Genomic DNA, 18,996 nt, shown 5'->3' with positions numbered 1-18,996 from the left:
AGAATCTCATTAAACTGGTACCATTCATTTCCAATGATTCCTTATCTAGCCTACCCCCTTCCACTTCTCTTAAATTGTCTTCCCCATTCCTTCAAACTCTGCTTTCCTCAAACTGTAAACTATAGAATTCGACATAGTCTGTACAGTTTCAAAGTATACTACAATACATTCCATATTCATATTTACAGTTCCCTAATGGTTCTGTTAACTTCTTATATTTACAGTTCCCTAATGACTCTGTATTGATTTTTTTAAAAGAAGAGATCAATATAAGTATTGCTTTTTCTGGGAGATCCAACCAAATGTAAAAGAAAACAGTCATTAACCATGTCTACCACTTTGGTTGCTGCTGCTGACATTCCTACAGGCTTATCCTAGTCTGTGTGAGGAAAGTTGAAGTCTCCCATAAAAATGATTTATTCATGTGCACATAAATTATTAATATGTTTATCAATATGTTGTTGAATTATAATCAACATTGGCATTTGGTGGTCTATGGCATACTCCTAACACTATACCAATATCTTCTATATCGTGTATTTTATTTTAAATACCCCTAGTATTTAGTGATAAACATTTAATGGTCCTTTCCTTTGTTTTCTACATTGATTTTCCTTTTGTCCTTGTCCCCAATACAAGATCCTTTTATTTCTTTGTTTGCCCCTCCCCATTATTGTTTAAATTCTGCATTTCATTATGAATCCTGGTTTCTGGATTTCATTGTGGATCTTTGTGCCAAGATGGTGCTCATCTCATTTGTTTGTAATTGACATGTTTGTACAGATGCCCTTTGTCATGGAAAGTTTCCAGTGGCAAAGGAACCCGAAACATTTCTGCACACCTGTCCTATGTGTTTTGTTTTTGAATTTGTTATTTGTATTTGTTAATGTCACAATGTAGGAAGAGTACAAGATCATCTATGGAGATTGCCAGTTCCATCACTGATTATACTTAGTTGCTGAACCTAAGCAAAAAGACCAAATTACAACCAGAGAAAGGGTTTTGTATGTATTCTACTGTGTAGAGAAGTCAAAGCTTGCCAACGTTGATAAGGTTAGACTACTTTATCTTCAGTGCACATATCCTGCAGTATATACTGCTCGGAGACACCATTGACATAAAGTCCTATACAGCACTAGCTAGTGTAGCAGCTGTACTATATTTTATACATTATGACAATACTGTTTTTCTAAATTTTGAGCAATTGTTTCGAACATCTGAAGTGATATATGTGCTCTTCATTTATCTTTGCCTTTCCTGCAACAGAAACCTAAGCTCTGCACAACAGGGTAATCGCCAAACCATGAGGAACTGCCGTGGATTGGTGGACTCTCTGATGAGCTATGTTCAGGCCTGTGTGAGCGCCGACAGGCCAGATGACAAGGTGGGCTAGGATAACAACTGGCATTTAAGTTATCAAGTTAAGGGGCTTTCCACATTTAGCAGATTTTATAAGTGCACACAACTCCAAATAACATAATGCCCAAAAAACATAGTTCTCCATTTAGTGAAAAATTTGTTCAGTTCTATGGCCCACTTCCATCACCATGTTTTTCAGACCAAGTTTGTGACAAGTTACACAACTTCTGTTATTTCTGCAAAACAAAAGATCTAAAGTGCATGCAATGAATAATGCATCTATCAAAATATAAGTAAGACAATGTAGGTGGTAAGCTTTTTGTAAGGGTAGTGATAAGATGCAGTCCGATAAAACATTGTTAAATTAAGCCACGAATTAACACAATCTTTGTACAAATTTATATCCATATGTATTAGCTAGGCTTTTTTTTGCATTTTTTATTTAAGGAAGAGGTAAAGAAGATGTATTATGTAACAAATATCCCAATTAAACAAAACACTTCTATCTTCTATCATCTAAGTATTGAATGTTATTATGAACCATAATTCTTAAAATATCATAGTTGTGGAGATTGTACACTGCATACAGTATATTTCTGTTCTTTTTAAACTGATATGGTTGAAATATCTCATTTTACAACTGTGAAAATAAATGTGCAACAATATACAGTGCATGTATAATAGTTGGTAAAGTGAAGACCTGAAATGCAGGTTAGATGGGCTCTGAGGTTAGTGTAAGTGTCAGCTGTAAACTCTACTTGAAGAATTAATTAGGCAAAACATCAGTCACTGAGATATTAAGTTAAAAACAGATCACTTTTCCTAATTAACATAAATAACATAACTCAAATTATCCAAAGGCTAGTTTAAATGGATGTCATGTGATGAAAAAAAAAACACTGAAAATATACAACATAATTTATGATGCACACTGTAATCATGACTGTCACCTAAGTTTGGAGTTGTTTCATAAATAGTCAGTTTTTTCATTCTTTTTATAAAATTTGATGTAATCTTGTTCTGTAAAAACGTATTTGGAAATTATTTGGATTTATCTCATATGTCAACATTTTTGTGTTGCGTTAGCTATTTTAAGTACTCCTAGTTTTATTAGAGATAGTCTTCAAAGTTCTAACAATAATTCATTGTTTCCATTGTCTGGATTTCACATATCTTGAAATGCTTGAGTAAATTTAGTTACAGTTTTGTAAATGTACTGTAGTTACATTTTACCTATTGAAAAAAATCATTCCTCCTGAGAAAAGAACTGTAAATGTTCATGTTGTTTGGCAAAGCCTTAGAATTTACTGCATAACTGGTCAAACCACATCAAGGCTTAGTAACATCTGTGTCTACCCATTAAAAGTGTTCATGGCACTGCTGTGTGCAAAACTTGTTTTCACACAGTACATCTCTCTTTTCCACAAAACTGTTGCCTACTTGTCTGTTTCTCAGTAAAACCTTGCTATACAACTGTTATTAAAAATTAAAGTGCCATGACAATTGCTACAATAATAACTGTAAATTAAGTTTTCATTTCCTGGCAAACCAGTGAAAATCATGTAATATACAGTATATGTGACAAAGCAAAGCGTTAAGTACAAATTTTGGATAAACAGATCTTTTTATCCACTGGCTGAATCGAGAGGACTTGAATGTTCCTTAAGAAAAACTGATATTGCAAAAATGTATTATAATTGCCTACTTTAAGATTGATTCTGTTTATACAGTATTTGCGCATACATATGTGTTGCATAAACTGGTTGCAACAATTTTCAAAAATAGTTCTTCATCTTATTTCTTTGATGTACAGTACTTTAAATTAAGATGAGGGAAGTCTTGGGACTTGGAAGATCACCTATAACTCTTAATCATTCTTAATAAATATGATGTTTTCTCTAGTGTAAAGCTTATCATTTGTTGAATATCAAAAGAGTAAAAGAAATCTAAAATTATCTTAAAGTGAAAAAAAAATAAAATACATGTTTTTGCATATTCACATTGTCTCTTGCAAAATTTGCACATTTCAACTTTTACAGTTATTCTCAGAAAATCCAGGGCAAATTTTTTTGTCTCTGGAGCAAAAACAATGAAAATGACTCTGCCACTATGCAAATCTAAATTGGAGAGACTGTGGGATTTTAAGACAGAAAGCAGGCTTCTCATCAAACCCTGACATTTTTTGTTTTGATAAAGTTTGCTGGGTGGAGCTGCATGTGCTTTGTACAGTTAATGGCTGTGTCTATTGAGCTTATTGCTGGCTGTCTATTTCTGGGTTTAATATTTTCTCTCCTCATTCTTGGCTCAGTCTGTGGAGAACTGTGTGTGCATCCTGCATAACCTAACGTATCAGCTGGAGACTGAGGCCCCCAGCAGCTTCACCACAATCAATGCTCTTGCCAGTTCACCTACCAGAGACATGGCCAGCAAAAATTCTTCAGCAGTTGGCTGTTTCAGTGGTCAAAGCAGCAAGATTGAGCAGGACATGGTAAGAGATGGTATATCTAATGTATATCCAAAGTTGTTTACTCAAGTAAAGGCTTAAATGTCTGCAGTACTGTAACTTTTTATTTCATGGTCACAATATTACACCTATTTTCAGCATAATCTCCCTTTACAGGAAAACAGTATATTCCACAAGATTTTCCTTATGAGTTGCCTGACATTTCAGACTTGAAGTTTTCACTAGTGAATATACACACTTCAGATGTTGTTGTTGTTCTGTTTCTGGTTCCTACTTGTAGACCAAAGTTTGTGTTCATCATGTTGTCAATTATCAATTTTGTCCCTCCACTGTATAGTTGATTAGACGTGCTATAATGTTTGCAACATGAGCCAGGGACCTTGGACATGGGCCAATATTAATCTAGATTAAAAAGGACCAAGAAGCAAGTCTTTGTTCATGCAGAAGAAATGTAATATAAAGAAAAAAAATCTTGTCAAGCTAACAGAATTATATAAATACTCATGTATATACCTGTATACACTGACAGTCCCTTAGGATATTACAGCCTTTATGTCTTCCAAGCTACTGCATTCTTTAACTTATTTAAAAAGGCATCAGTGTGATAGTTAAGTACTGAGCAACAGAAGTAAAATATGGAGATGAATGCTCACTTTAGTGCAAATCATCAAAATGTTTTATTTTTGAAGGAAATCAGGGAACTGGTCTTTAAAAAAACATCCTTATTGGAATGCAATAACTATCACATTTAAATGAACCATTCTTTTGCAAGAGCAAGACCTTTCAAACAACCTGAGGCACGTGCTGGCTCAGATTGTTGATTGACTGATTGGCCAAACACTGAGAATAGGAATGTCTGTGCTTTCTCATATTGACCTTTCCACCCTGGGAACCACACACATGCTTCACCAGGAGGTCCTCAGTATGACCTCAGTAGCATGGTCCTCAATGTGTACAGGTACATCCCTACTGGGCATGACCAGCTGATTTAAATTATTGTGCACTGGGAGTATCCACATCACTAATGCTGATGTGAACAGCTGAAAGGGAAAGTCCAAGACCGGAAAGCGTGGCAAGAGATGGCCTATAGAATCGCCGAGAGTCGGATCCAACATGTTAAGGAACATCAGTGCTTTCTGATAAAAAAAATATAGTTGCAGGAAGTAGGTAGTGTAGGAGGTTTTGGTGATAATCTTGTGAAAATACCTGTTGGGCATGGCTATGTGTTTATTTGCTGTGTTTTCGATTGCTTCCAAGTCACATCTCGTGTTGATTGATATTTTACAACTTGACTTGCAAAGTTGTGTCCAAATTGATGCACCTTATGGGTGTACACTAAACTGAATAACATGCTTACTGCTAAAATACCCATTAAATATACAATCTTTAAAGAGGTAACTTCCAGGTGAACAGTATTGTTTGTGTTTCATTTATTTTCTATGTTTTGAAGGGATGGCATTGTAATGAGAACAGTAAAGAGGTGTGTCACCAATTCATTTTTTTAAGTTAGTAAATTAATTGTTATATGTTCCCAAAACATAAGTATGTTCCCAAAACATAAACCTAAAGCATAAGTAATGTTGCTTTCAGAAGAGCATGATTTTGTACACGCCAATTAAGGTTCCATTTTTGGGAAAATTAATCTCTTTAAAAGAAAGATTTACTTTTATTTCTGGCATTGTTAGGAGAATATAATAAAAGTTAAGGGAATATATTAAATAAGTAAGTTTGTGCTTTTTAAAAAATAAAATCAAATATAAATGGAAATATGTCTCTTATTTGGCAGATGTTTGTATTTCAAAGAAAATGTAGACTCTTATCTCTGTGCTGTTGGGTATTAAGAAGAAGTGTTGTTTAAAGTGATGTAAAGCTATTTAGTGCAGAGGTATTCTGTGTGCATTCTAAATATAAAACAAAAAATATTTTCTTCTCTATCAAGAATACATTTGACTATCCAGTGATGGAGGACAACAATCCTAAGGGAGTGGGCTGGCTCTTCCATTCCAAAGCCATGCAGATGTATCTGTCCCTTCTGCAGAACAGCAACAAGGACTCAACTCTTGAGGCCTGCGCTGGAGCTCTCCAGAATCTTACTGCCAACAAGGGAATAGTAAGAAAGGGGTTTGTGGGTTGCTATATGATCCGTAGAAAAAATGTGTTCTGTGGCACCTAGCTACACAAGAGCACTGGCAAATTCTAAACACATTTCTCTTTCTGAGGTGTCCAATGTAATGAGCCAGACAATTGTGCAGAAACTGAACGGACTACCAGAGATCGCTCGGCTGCTTCAGTCATCTAACCCCAGCCTGCAGAAAACTGCCAGCTCTCTGCTGGGGAATATGTCCCGGACCCCAGGCCTACAAACCACCATGGGTGAGTCTCTCAGCTTTTGAGATGGGGACAGTATCAAGAGGAGAACACATTTTGCAAGACCAAGAAAAAATGCTTTTGTCAAATTCTGTTCCCCTTCTTTTGTGTAAAAGTCATCTTTATCTTTCTTTTGTGTAGCTATATGAGTATACGATTTTATTAAATTCAAACAAGAAAATACAATAATAGACTACATAATTTGAAAAATGTAAAATCTACACAGTCTTAGCAGCCAATGACAGAAAATTAGTGCTGCTTTCTTTTTTTTTTAGAAATTGTGTTCACAAAAAACCCTGTGGAGGCCTATGCAAAAAAAAATGCAAATATGCACTTACCTGTTACCAAGAGATCCATGTTTCCACAGGAGTCACAACAGTAGTGGCGAAGGAAAGGGAAAAAGGAACCACCAGTTAGAAATACATAATCATAATAATTGTGTTTTTCTCTTTGGTATTTAACTTCACACACAACAGCATTACAAAACAAAAACAAATTTGGAGTAAAATGCCTGGTTATGGACTGTGACTCAAAAGTCAGATGACTCTCACTTTGCTCCATACAGCACCATTTTGTGACAGAGGGAACATGGTTTGTTCATTTGCTCTTCACCCTAGTGGGAAAGTAATTAACATTCTTAACTTTATTTCTCCCAAATTGTAATTAAGAAAAACAAAACAAAGCTCAACACATTGTTGTAGGAAGAGATAATGTATCTGGTGATTCATTTGTCTTGATTATTGCTATAGAAAAAATCACAAGTTTCCTTTAAGAGCCATTCTTTTAATGAGGGTGTGAGGCTTCTGAAATAAAAGCCAGATTCCATATTACTATTGCTAGTTCTCTTAAAGAGTTCAAAGAACTATGGTGCTTTACTGCATCTTTCTGAGATATTGAAGAAAATGACATTGCTTAAGTATTGTATTTTGAGGGTATTTTGCTTATTCATGCTAGTTTGTTTTCCAGAGCAAAACTGTAACTTCTAGTACTAGTGCATCTGGGAAATAGATTAACATTGCATTTTAATTATGAAACTTGTGGCATTTTCTTACACACAACACACCTCAAAGCACACCTCCCCATAAAGGGAGCTCAATTACAGCATTGGGACTCATAGGCAGGAATTTCTGACCTAGCAAGATAGTGTTTACAGCTAAACACAGGCCATCAATAATAAAGCATGATCTGGAAAAACAAGTTATGACACCTCACCAAGATAAGTGGGATCATACTTTCTACTCTTCCTGCTGACTTATTCCAGCAGATCAACGCATATCCTCATGCTGCTTGTGTAAACATGGATTTCTTGCTTGATCATTATGTGATAGTTGGGCCAGGGATGCCCTGAGCCCCATACTTAAGTCTCATTGAACATTTTGTACAGGGTGAACTGGAACAACATGTGACATCTAAAGCTTAGACCAGTGAATAAATATGTGCTCTCCGAGAGAAATGAGACAGAATCCTCAAGGTATTATCTGCAAACTAGTGCAAAGCTTGCATCACGGATATACAGTTAGGGTTACTTCAGACTGTGGCTTGTGAATTTCACGGTAGGGACCTTGCTTACCAACCCTGTTATTGACAAATGTTAAACAGTATTATCTATGTCAGTGGTTCTCAAACTGTGGTACGCGTACCTGCAGTGGTACGCGGCGTGCCGCCAGGTGGTACGCCAAATGACCCTGGAACTGTGTTGTGTGCGCTGAAAAATTGGGACGGGTTTTCATATTTTGTATTTTTATACGTGTCGAATATGCAGCCTACGTACTACGATACAGTGCGTGCTAATACTTCAGTGGACACAAGAGATACTATACTAATTCTATACCACTCTATAGGAATGCGTGCTACGGACGCAAGTGACCAATTGTATTTAAAAAAAGCTACTGTATCTCCAGCAAATAGGGAGGTAGGAGAATGTGCGTGATTTTAGAACAATGCCAACGTTGTAAACACAGGAATGCATAGAAATGCGTGCTACGAACGTTGGTAATCTTGGGAGCACAGGAAAGCGTGAAAAATAACAGAAAAATATTTAAGAACTGTTCTAAGTCAATTTGAGAAAAATACACAGAGCGTCTCTGTGTTTCTCTCCCATGCGCATGAAATAAAAACTTAAAAACGGAAACGTGAAAAAATGCAAGCTTGCGGATTGCTAAAGCAGTTAAGCCCCACACTATTATGTGTGGAGAAAAAGCTGCTGAACAGCTCAACCTGCTGCCCCCCCTGAAAGACACAGTCATTCATAGAATTATTGAAATGAAGGATTATATCAAAAGTACGCTGACAGAGCGCGTTAAGATGAGCAGATGTTTTTCACTGCAATTAGATGAGTCTGTAGTCGATTTGGCCAATTTGCTCGTTTACGTTAGATATGAGTTTGAGGGTACGTCCCGTGAGGACTTTCTGTTCTGTAAGCCACTACCCACAGGAACTACAGGAGAGCACGTATTTCAGCTTCTGAATGAATTTATCGAAGAGAATGGCATCGACTGGATAAAATGTGTCGGAGTTTGTACAGACGGTGCTAGAGCAATGACAAGCCGACACAGCGGTGTAGTTGCACGAATTAGAGAGGTTGCTCCAGAAATTAATGGATGCATTGCAACATCCACCGCGAGACCTTTGCCATCAAGAAAATGCCTGACGATTTAAAATCTGTTAGACTGTTGTGAATTGTATCAAGGCTCGAAAAATTAATTCACATCTGCTTTGCTCGACTAAACAGGCTCACCCCTCTCACTGAAATGGTGCTTTTTTATTTTTATTTGTTTATTTTTATTTTTTTTCTGTAAAACACTTTGAGAAGCCACATTTTTTTATATCAAACAAAGTTTATTATTATAATATTTATTATATGTATGTGTGAGTGTGTGTGCACACGCGCTCATGTTGGTCATTGAGAATTTCTGGGGTTCCTATGAGGTGATGACTTGTAGGTGGTACTTGGATGCTTTGGTTGGATTAGGGGTGGTACTTGGTCCAAAAAGTTTGAGAACCACTGATCTGTGTCATCTCTGTTCACAACGTAAGCGCAACCGCTATTAAAAAGACTCATTTCTGGATAACCTTTTGCATTATGAGTAATACGTTTCTTTTAATGCTAATTATAATGTTATTCAGAGCAGGGATTTCCATCCCTAGTCCCAGTGAGCCCAAATACAGTTATTCTTATAGCTCCTCCATCTTAAGATTGTCAACACCTGTAAGTTAAGAAAGTTTATATTCAATTAAGAGATCACTGGTCCTTGAGAACTGAAGAGTACTTATAATTTAGTTATAAATGTTCATGTTTTTAGAAATGGCTGATTTAATGGCAATCATCAATACACATACCTGATGAGGCTCTGTAGGACCAGGGTTCAAAATCCCTGGACTGGAATTTCTGGAGTGTGTATAACAGCCAGGAACCACTAAAATGTGAAGTGAAATTCGTACTGAGTTTTGCTCTTTTGGGGCTGTTCTAGCTCGAAGTATCCTACCGAATCTGACTGGCCTTCTTAGCTCTGGGACAAAGAATGGAGCTGACTCTGATGATACCCTAGCAGCAACATGTCACACTGCCCGTAACCTGATGATGTCAGTGCCCGAAATGGGAAAGAGGGTGCTGAACACTGGCTTGATCAGCTCACTGAATGATATCAGCAAAAACAGGTGAGACTGCCCTACTAGACACATGGAAGAAAATGAGAATGGGCACAAAATAAAATTAAAAAAAATCTAAAGCCCATCAGTGTTAATTCCTGACTATAATTTGTTATTATAAGATAACTAACAGTTTTATCAAAATTGCTGGTTTGTTCTATTCTCTAATCTGTTCTTATTTTATTGCATTTTCACTTTTTCACTACTGTGGCTCCATGTCTCATGCTGCCTTAGTTCATTTTGTTTCTGTTTTCAGACCTGCCAAATGTTGACCTCATTCTACTCCTCCTCTTCTGACTTTGCCATCTCTGTCTGTCTCTCCTATTGCATTAATCCATCACCTTTGAGCTTGCACTCACTCTCTCCTCTTCTCTCAGGTGCCCCATGGAACTGCTGGGAGACTTCATTTCTGTTTGTGTATCCCTCTTGACTTCTTAGTGATGTTGGATCATTAAGCTACAGTAGCATATGGATCCTTTCTCCGTGTGTTATATACATAATTTATACATTTTGTATAATTGTTTTTTATAAGATTTGATCATGTTATGTTGATGAAATGAAATTACTTCTGTAATTTTATTCTATTTTTGATTGTTTGAATATTTATATACGATGTATACGTTCAGTAGTTGTTGTATGTACTAAATAGTACATATTATAATATTAATCTGTGTAATTTCAGAAAAAGTATTTTTCTTGTAACTTATATTGCCCTATTACTTTAGAAAAGATCATTTGCCAGTACAATAATAATAACAGAAGCAAAAGTATTAATCCAGTTGTAGTAAATTACAATCACAGGATATATTTCCACATTGGTTTTATGAAAGCATACATGTAATCTTAGTTGCCTTGGCAAGACTGGAAGTGAGATGTTTATGAGGACCACATTCAGTCATTACTCATGATAATTAAGTACAACAAGTAACCTGGGTAGACAACGGTTATTTTGAAACAATTTTCTTTTCTTTTGCCTTTAAACATTAAACGTTTCTGATCATTTTTAATACTCAGGCACCCTTTACTTATTTACAACTAAAAAGCCAGTGGTCTTTGACTTTCTTTTTTCACCCAAGATTTGTGAATGCATTTTATTTGGTTGAAATTAAATTTAATGAGTAGTCTCTCTAACTGACAGAAACTTTCCAAAAGCCAGTAAAGCTGCTGCACTCCTGCTGCATGACCTCTGGGCAGAGAAGGACCTTCAGAGTTTCCTTAAGAAGGTAGGAATTCATTGACTGTTCCATGAGCTAAAGAAGTGCTTGGGTATTACTCTGACAAACAGATTTTGAGTATTGATCATTTTGGCAAAAGCAATAGTTTGAGCTGTGGAAGAGTAACAGACTTGTTCTATTTATGGATTTGTAACAAACGTTTGGGAGAGATGAGGGCAGCAGGACTATTTAAATTCAGTTGCCACACAACTCATAACTAATCCTGAAGTAGTTCCTTAGATTCATATATACAGTACCTGTATGACACATGTGACTCCTCTTCCTCACTTGGTTGCTTTTGTGGGGAATGGGGGTCCTAGTCTCCCTGTCCTATGGCCAGGAGGTAGGGCTCTCAGCCTTTTACACATCTTTGGCTGCCCTCATATTAAAATAATATATATATGTAATATATCAGAGCAAAATCAGCCCTCTCTCTCTAATGTTTATACTTAAAAGAGACATTTTTGCACTGTCAATATGAATGTATAGAAAACTGATATATTTTGAATAGTATTATAAGAAGTTAATTGTGTTCTTTTTTTGTTTTTCAAAATGGAGTACTTTCCAATAAAGAATACAAAAGACTAGCAGCGTTACTTGGGAAAATTTAGTAGATATATATTTTCACAAAATTGTCCACAATGTTGTCCATGTCAGTTTTCTATATAATGTGATATTATCAACCCATCCCTCACTGATTCATTTGCTTTTAGATGGAAGGCACAAACAGTACCTCAGTTGGTTATCTTTGTAAATGTAATTTCTTAAGAAGAATTTAAATTAATTTCTTAGATTTCTATTATTTCTAAAGTTTTGGACACAAATTATTTCAAAATAAAAAGGCTTCAAAATAAAAATTCTTCCAAAGATGGTAACAGAGGCAATATTGATTGGTTTTTGTTTTATAGGCAACAAAATAAAATATATCATTGCATAAGATTTTGCACAACCCAGGCTGTTTTTTTATGAATGGCCTCCTGGAATGGGTCTAGTAGTTCTCAGTGTTTCACCATGTTTGCACAAGCACAGATATATTTAAATTGATACCATGGGTTGGTGGCATAACCTTGCCATACTTGGCAAAGCCATGCACTCATAACAAAAGATTATATAGTAACAATTTATTTTAAGAAGTCTTGAATTTATCTAGATTTATGAGAGGTCTTGTTGATGTATTGAAAAACATACTTTTAAAAGGTGCTGTTCTTACTTGCATTTTTAACAGTAATTGTAATATTGGTAAAGTTTGAAATTATTCTAGCAGTATTTTGTATGGATAATTATGTGAATGTTGCTTGAAGCTGTGTATGATTTGTGTAATTGGCAGGATTCTGGAAGGGTATTTTGTGTTTTAGTGAAGAGAAAATGTTTCTTTCGGCTATCAGTTGATATCACTTATGTGTAATTTGCAGTTGATTTAAGATTCTCAGTTTAATTTACTAGATGATATAAGACGTCCAGGAAAGTACAAGATTCAAAGTACAAGTTCATGCAAGTACAAGATTCAAAATGATGCAGAAGCATTTAACAGACAGAAAGAGAAAAGAGTACCAGACAGTGCCACTCCTCAGTGAAGTATTATGGAGAAAGAAGGAGTGGATGGGTGGAGTGAGTCTCCACCCATATAATTGTATTACAATCCCTTCACTCTGCTGAAGTTGCAGCACTAAAACATACTAGAAGAGGAATCTTGACAAACCAGTTCACACCTTGACCACTTCACTGTAATCTGATGTACAGTATTAGGTGACTTCAAGTCTACTTTTCCTCTACCACAATAATAAATATGGATGTGAGTTTATCTATAGTCCATCAAGCATAGGTGATTGTTTTTTTAACAGTGCCAATTGAAGACAAAAAAAATGATTTTTTTGTTGTTCTTGTTCTTATAGGTGTAGATGGTCACAAGTACCTAATTCTCATGATTACCATCTCACAGCTGTCGGGGTACTGGAACCTAATTCTCTCTTTGTCTTGACATTCCATTTACTGCAAATTATAGGTGCTTGTTGAATGAAGTATAGTGTTGTCACCCCTGAAAAGCAATGCCACAAATCTCTAGCCAAGCAGGCAGGCACATTTAATCTAATCAAATATATAGACCATCTGTAATGTACTGTACCATATTTGTGGAAGTGTGGTAGAGCTTTAACAGTGTATGGATTATTAATTCCTTACGATTTGCTGAGGTTAATTGGGAAGCAAAGTGCACAGAAAATCATGATCACTGATGACTCATATTAAATGATTGGCTCATATTCTGAGGAAATGCTTTTCAGAAATCAGATTTTCTGTAGCAATGCAGGCTATACAGCACTCATGTATAGATATAATGATGTATTTCAATGATGTCCGATATATCCCAGTATACATAAATAGCAGATAACATTACAGCTGGCGCTTATTAGGTGCAATGTTGGTTGCCAAGGCCATCCAGAGAAGCAGTACTTGCTGTAAATATAAGGCAGGTCTAGACAAAAGCATTGCGGTATTGGAAGGCATGTATAATGTGTATATATCACATACAAATTGTTCCATACTTTCAATCAAATGATGTTGATGTTTTTTTAAATATTCTTTATAGAATAAAAAAGTGTTTCATTTTACAGGATTTTCCACATCACAATGCACATCCCCCATCTACATGCACAGTCTCTCATTTTGCGTCATGACCATGAGTAACCAAAGTAGGTGAGCCAGGTCATTACTGGCAGTATGTGGGTAGTCATTCAGTAGAGCTGAAACTACTGCACACGACGTCAGACATGTGCTTTCCATTTGTGTAGCATTTTTTACGCAGCTGGTAATCTACACTGGTTGTGTCTCTGAAGCATATCCTATTCCGCTCCCCGTCTTGTGAGTACCATGAAAACTCCTCAGCTTCTTCACCATTTCTTTCTTTCTTGTCCACAATATAGCATGAATACCAAGAAAACTGCATATCCAATCAGTATATTTAATAACTGTACAAATGATTAAACTTTTTAATGAAATTGTATTTGAATCCCTTAATATTGTTATATTACAGTTATATGAACTGTTACAAATATTCATGTCCTGTTTTATTAAATACAACACTTACACTATGCATTGACAGCAAAAGAATGGCATTCCAGACCATATTTTTCATGTTGTTACAATAAACTTTTTGAAATTCTGCAAAAATAGTTTTTAAGACATAAATTTTTTAAATGAGTGGGTGGTACAGTAGTTAGCATTGCTTCCATGTAGTGCTTTGGGCCCTGAGTTCAATTCCTTGGCTGCTCTCTGCATGGAGTTTTTGTGTTTCCTTCTGGGTGCCCTGGTTTGACTTCTGGAAAAATGAGCCCTGGTGTGCGTGTACGGTATGTGTATTTGTGTCAGTGCCCTGCAATGGTTTGACATCCCCATCAAGAATGTATCCCTCCTTGCATCTGTTGCTTGCCAGGATAGGCTGTGGCATTCTAGTGACCCTGTATTGGATAAAAAGATTTTCTCAACTTTATTTAGACTTCATTGAAATAATACTACAAGGATAAGTCAACACATTGTGGTAAGCTTTATTTATTTTCTTTTCATTTGAAAGATATATTTCATAGTTTCTAAAAACTGATTTAAAGTCATTGACTCCCAGCATCAACTATGTATTGGTTTCTGAAGGAAATTACACACATGCTTGTTTTGTTTACATAATATTTTTTGCTGATTTAGGATGTGCATCACAATTTTTAAATATACTCATGGATATTCAGACATTGAAATATTGCAATATTTTGTAAAAACATTAAGCTAGAAAGAAACGATAGAAATAACAGTTTGTATACTTCACTATACTTGTATACTTGTTTTACATGTCATCTCCGCTCAGTGCACAGTAAGTGCCACAATAATCTAAAAAATATGTTTTAATAATACATGTTGTATATTACGGAGGTCTCGTGTTATATGACATGCATGTGTTAATGGATGTTTAGGTGCTGTTATGTTTCTAAGAATAAGAACCAAATTTCATGCAGCTTCACCAAAATGTTAGTTCCATGTTAGTTCCACTAGAATGGAGATGTTGTCCATGCATTGTGCCAAGTGCCATATACAGTATGTTATAAAATAAATATTGATTTCTATGTAAACCAAATAGATCTGATAAAAAATACCAAGTGATGTATACAGATTGTTAATGACACTTTTATTCAGAAACTAGTTAATTCAGCAGCAGATTAATATATTTTTGTAAGGTTGGTTCTCTTTAAACATGAAGGTGTCAAACATTTCAAAAGAGAACTTTAGAGATGACAGAAACTCATATAAAGCAGTGGCTATTCACCAGATTCTGAGCCCTGAGGTTGTTAAAAAAATATCTCAAAAAGATTTACATTGTTTCTGGAATTGTAAACTGGTAGCACTACATATGGTGCCTGTGGGCAATGCCTTCTTAGGTGAATTTCTAATTTAAACTGTTTCAGACTGTTTTGAGATTCGGATTGCTTCATATCGCTACATTTTTAATGGGGCACAAACACATTCCTCAACTTTCTCACATCCCATAATGCATCTTAATATTTTGACAAAAGCAGATGGTTATCATACTTCCTATCAGCACTTTTGTATTTGAACCACATCTCTGCTTTATCAAGTACTATCATTTTGTATTATCATTTTATCAGTTTTATAGTTGAAAATGAGGGCATTTTATGCAATTATATTTGATTAGCATCCACTTATTTCTTTGTAGCTAATTAGTGCAAAAACCTCTTTCAAAAAAGTATATTATCTGCATAGTCCTTCAATGTACAGATAGTAGACAAAAAATGGAAACACCAATGGAAAGTCACTTAATATGGCACAACACAATATGTGACCGGTACAACTTGAACATGCTTTGACATAGAGTCTACCAGTGATATTTTGCAGGGAGTGGTACACAACAAAGTCAGTCATCTTACACCAGATTACCAGAGGTGGAACTCTTCTAGAATATTCCTTGTTCATGCTCATGCCCTAGGTTGTAATTAACTGTCATTGTGCAGTTACCTGTTTTGCCTTGCACTTCAGAATAATGTATGAACATTATGATCCTGGAATTTGTGCTTATGCCCATTGTTGCTCTTTGCTGATGATGTCTTTCTTTCAGAGTTTTATGTTGACATCACTTTACACACAAAGAGCTGTCTTGGTCTTGAAACTCCTGCCAAACATGCCCTAACAATCACCCCTCTTTCAAGGTCATTGAGATTTCCTCTTGCAGCTGTACTAGCCATAATTATAGGCCATAATTACTAATCCCTAAGCATGCTGGGATATTATTGACTTAATTAGTGCAGCAGCCAAACTTGCATGGAAGCCCTTGCTTTCAATATATTATGTCTGTTTATACTGTTTTTTTTGTCTTCTAACAGTAGTCCTCTTGTAGTACTGTGATTGGATGAAGAGCTAATTAATATTTATTACACAATTCTTTTTTTTTATTTACATGCATTCCAGAATAGAAATTATTATATATTTATTTATAGTAGAAATAAAACTTCAGGACAGAGGTCAGAGATAGAAAGCTTTCTCAGACTAAAGTTTGCTTTAGTCGCTCCTGCACCACGCTGATGCTGCTCACTCGGCTACAGTTTCATCCTCTCTTGTGCTCACTGCCTTTACTAGCACAGCAAGATTCAGAAATCCAACCATCATTCTCCTCCTCTAAACTAAAATGGGATTAGTTTCAATGCCATCTTGAACAAGGAGCTCTACAACCTCAGCCTTCCTGTAGAAACAAACCAGCTCCCTGCACCTGCCATGGTGTCTCCTCTTTCTTTCAACTCTCCTAACATCACTTCTCCATGGAACCTCCATGGAACCAGAAAAACCTCAGCCGCTTCCTCCCTTCCCTCTCTTTCTCCAAAATCTCCACTTATGATGCCCATTCAGCCCTGTGGCAACAAGAAAATGGTTTCAGCCTGTATTGAACCTGGGCTAGATCTGTGGTCTCCTGAAGTGTATGACACATAATTCCAAACTGATCTGGCCAGCCTAAAACATAATTATTTTAATAGTTTAAGATTCTGTAATGGTGCATTTTTTAGGGTCTTTTGGGGGATTTGGATAGGCTGGCATTTCATCAGCTCGACATGTCATTCTGAACACTTATAGCAGATATTTTGTCTCTCTTATCACATGTATTAGGTTCTAACTACCAAAATGGAGTTTATAACAATACATTCTGGAGGAAGGATAGGTCTTATCGCATACTGTACTTCCGCTAGTCTACATATGTAAGTCTTCCAACTAGGTCTTCTCTTCCCATATCTTTCTCATATCTCTTCTGCCACCCTTTATATACCTTGCAGAAAAAACACCCTAGCTCCTCACTTGCAATAGTGAGGGGGTGCATGGATAGTCTGCATCAATGTATTTCAGGGGGTTTTGGGGGTTGGGATATCTAAGGGGTTGGCTAGTCATGCCGACTGCTTTATACATATGTTGTCTCTATTGCATTCATTAGGGTCTAGCCGAACTACTGAACTAATTAATGTTGAGCCAAAACTCAATTGCTATCATAATTACATTATTTTTTTATTGCAGTTTTCAACACAAAACTATTTTCACATCTGTTTATATAAGTTATATAACAACATAAACTTTTTATTCTCACAATACAAAAGATGGAACCCATGAAAAGGGAAAGGGCTGATGTTTAATAGGCTTGTAAGAAACAAACAGTGTTAAACGGTGTGTAACAGGATCCTTTAATAGGCAATAAGAAAAAACCAACACAGTGGTAGGGTAGAAAGCTATGTTATCAGTTATTCATCGGTTTTTGATTTAGTCTTAGTCAAGTTGATGAAAATGTCTTAACAACAAAAACATTTCCTAGCACTAGTCAACTTAAGTCCGTTAAGCAAAACTAATTTGTACCAGGGAAAAATTAACAAAAAACTTCCATCTTATTCAATGAAGTTCTGAAAGAAAGTATTTCTTGGCTCTCCACAGCTTTTCTTTTTATCATCATGGTACTCTGGTTTTCTTATCCTAATTAGTACAGTGTAGAAGTCTTATCAATGTTTGTTTAGGTAACCATCAGTTAACACAAAATAAAGGTTCATGATTCTGGAGTGTAGATAAGATCAGCTGGAAATAAGGGACCGATACAAAACAAAAGGAAAAAAAATGGCAAACCCCTCTGCTCCCCAACTTTCACACTGAGTCACCTTGCAATCCACATACAATCGCGTACAAGCCGTAGGATTATACTTGTTAAAGTCAGCATGCTGTTTGCCAGACAGAAGGTAAATACTTGAACAATGAGCCTAATGTGATGAGATTTCCGGCTGAATTATCTGAATTATAGTCAAATGTGATTTCATCTAGTCTCACTCAGACAAAACTGCAAAGACATGAATTATCATCATTTTCCATTATTTTCATTGAATCTTTCATGGTTGACTGAAATGAAAAACTAATAAAAAGTGCCAGCTTATTGTTGGGTTGCTTGCCTACTCCTGTATTTCTCTCATGTTGCAGTAGCTCCACCAGGTTCGCAGCCAGCAGACATCGATAGCCCTTTCTTGATTTTAAGCCCCTTGCTTCTGATTGTAAATGCCACCAGACCATTCGTTTTCCACCAATTTTTCCAGTGACATCTGTCTTAGGGAAATGTAGTTCAACCAGAACTACCATGTTGCCTCTATCTGCTGCCTTCTTACAATGAATAAGTTAAAATAAAATCCATATAGTTCATTATAATTTGACAGTAAATATAGATATCGTCTTTACAGGATATTTTTTTTATCATGCTGTCATGCAGTTCAACACATTGACTTTTTTTTCTCTCACAGTCTCTCTTGTTTTTGTTGGACAGTATTGTAACAGAGATAGAAAAACTAAGAACTAGTGGAAACAATGCAATATGTTGAGTTTTGTTGACAAAATGTACATTATTTTATGTAACCAAACCAAAGGAGAACAATAATCATGTTA

General features: G+C 35.9%; 1 protein-coding gene across 1 annotated transcript in view; it reads left to right on the top strand.

The window, feature by feature from the left end:
- The window catches only part of pkp1a (plakophilin 1a), a 52,351-nt gene that overhangs the window by 29,351 nt on the left and 4,004 nt on the right, over positions 1 to 18,996 (top strand). Inside the window, exons 7-12 of the mRNA XM_088921594.1 lie at positions 1,267 to 1,384; positions 3,668 to 3,847; positions 5,763 to 5,933; positions 6,043 to 6,196; positions 9,661 to 9,847; positions 10,977 to 11,061. Coding sequence (XP_088777720.1) covers positions 1,267 to 1,384; positions 3,668 to 3,847; positions 5,763 to 5,933; positions 6,043 to 6,196; positions 9,661 to 9,847; positions 10,977 to 11,061 — 895 coding nt within the window. The remainder of the gene's footprint in view (positions 1 to 1,266; positions 1,385 to 3,667; positions 3,848 to 5,762; positions 5,934 to 6,042; positions 6,197 to 9,660; positions 9,848 to 10,976; positions 11,062 to 18,996) is intronic.

The sequence above is a fragment of the Atractosteus spatula genome, chromosome 7 (assembly GCF_055471065.1).
Source record: "Atractosteus spatula isolate fAtrSpa1 chromosome 7, fAtrSpa1.hap1, whole genome shotgun sequence".
In the NCBI taxonomy this organism is placed as follows: Eukaryota; Metazoa; Chordata; class Actinopteri; order Semionotiformes; family Lepisosteidae; genus Atractosteus; species Atractosteus spatula.
The sequence above is the reverse complement of the archived record's forward strand: the minus strand, read 5'-3'. Positions and strand labels throughout refer to the sequence as shown.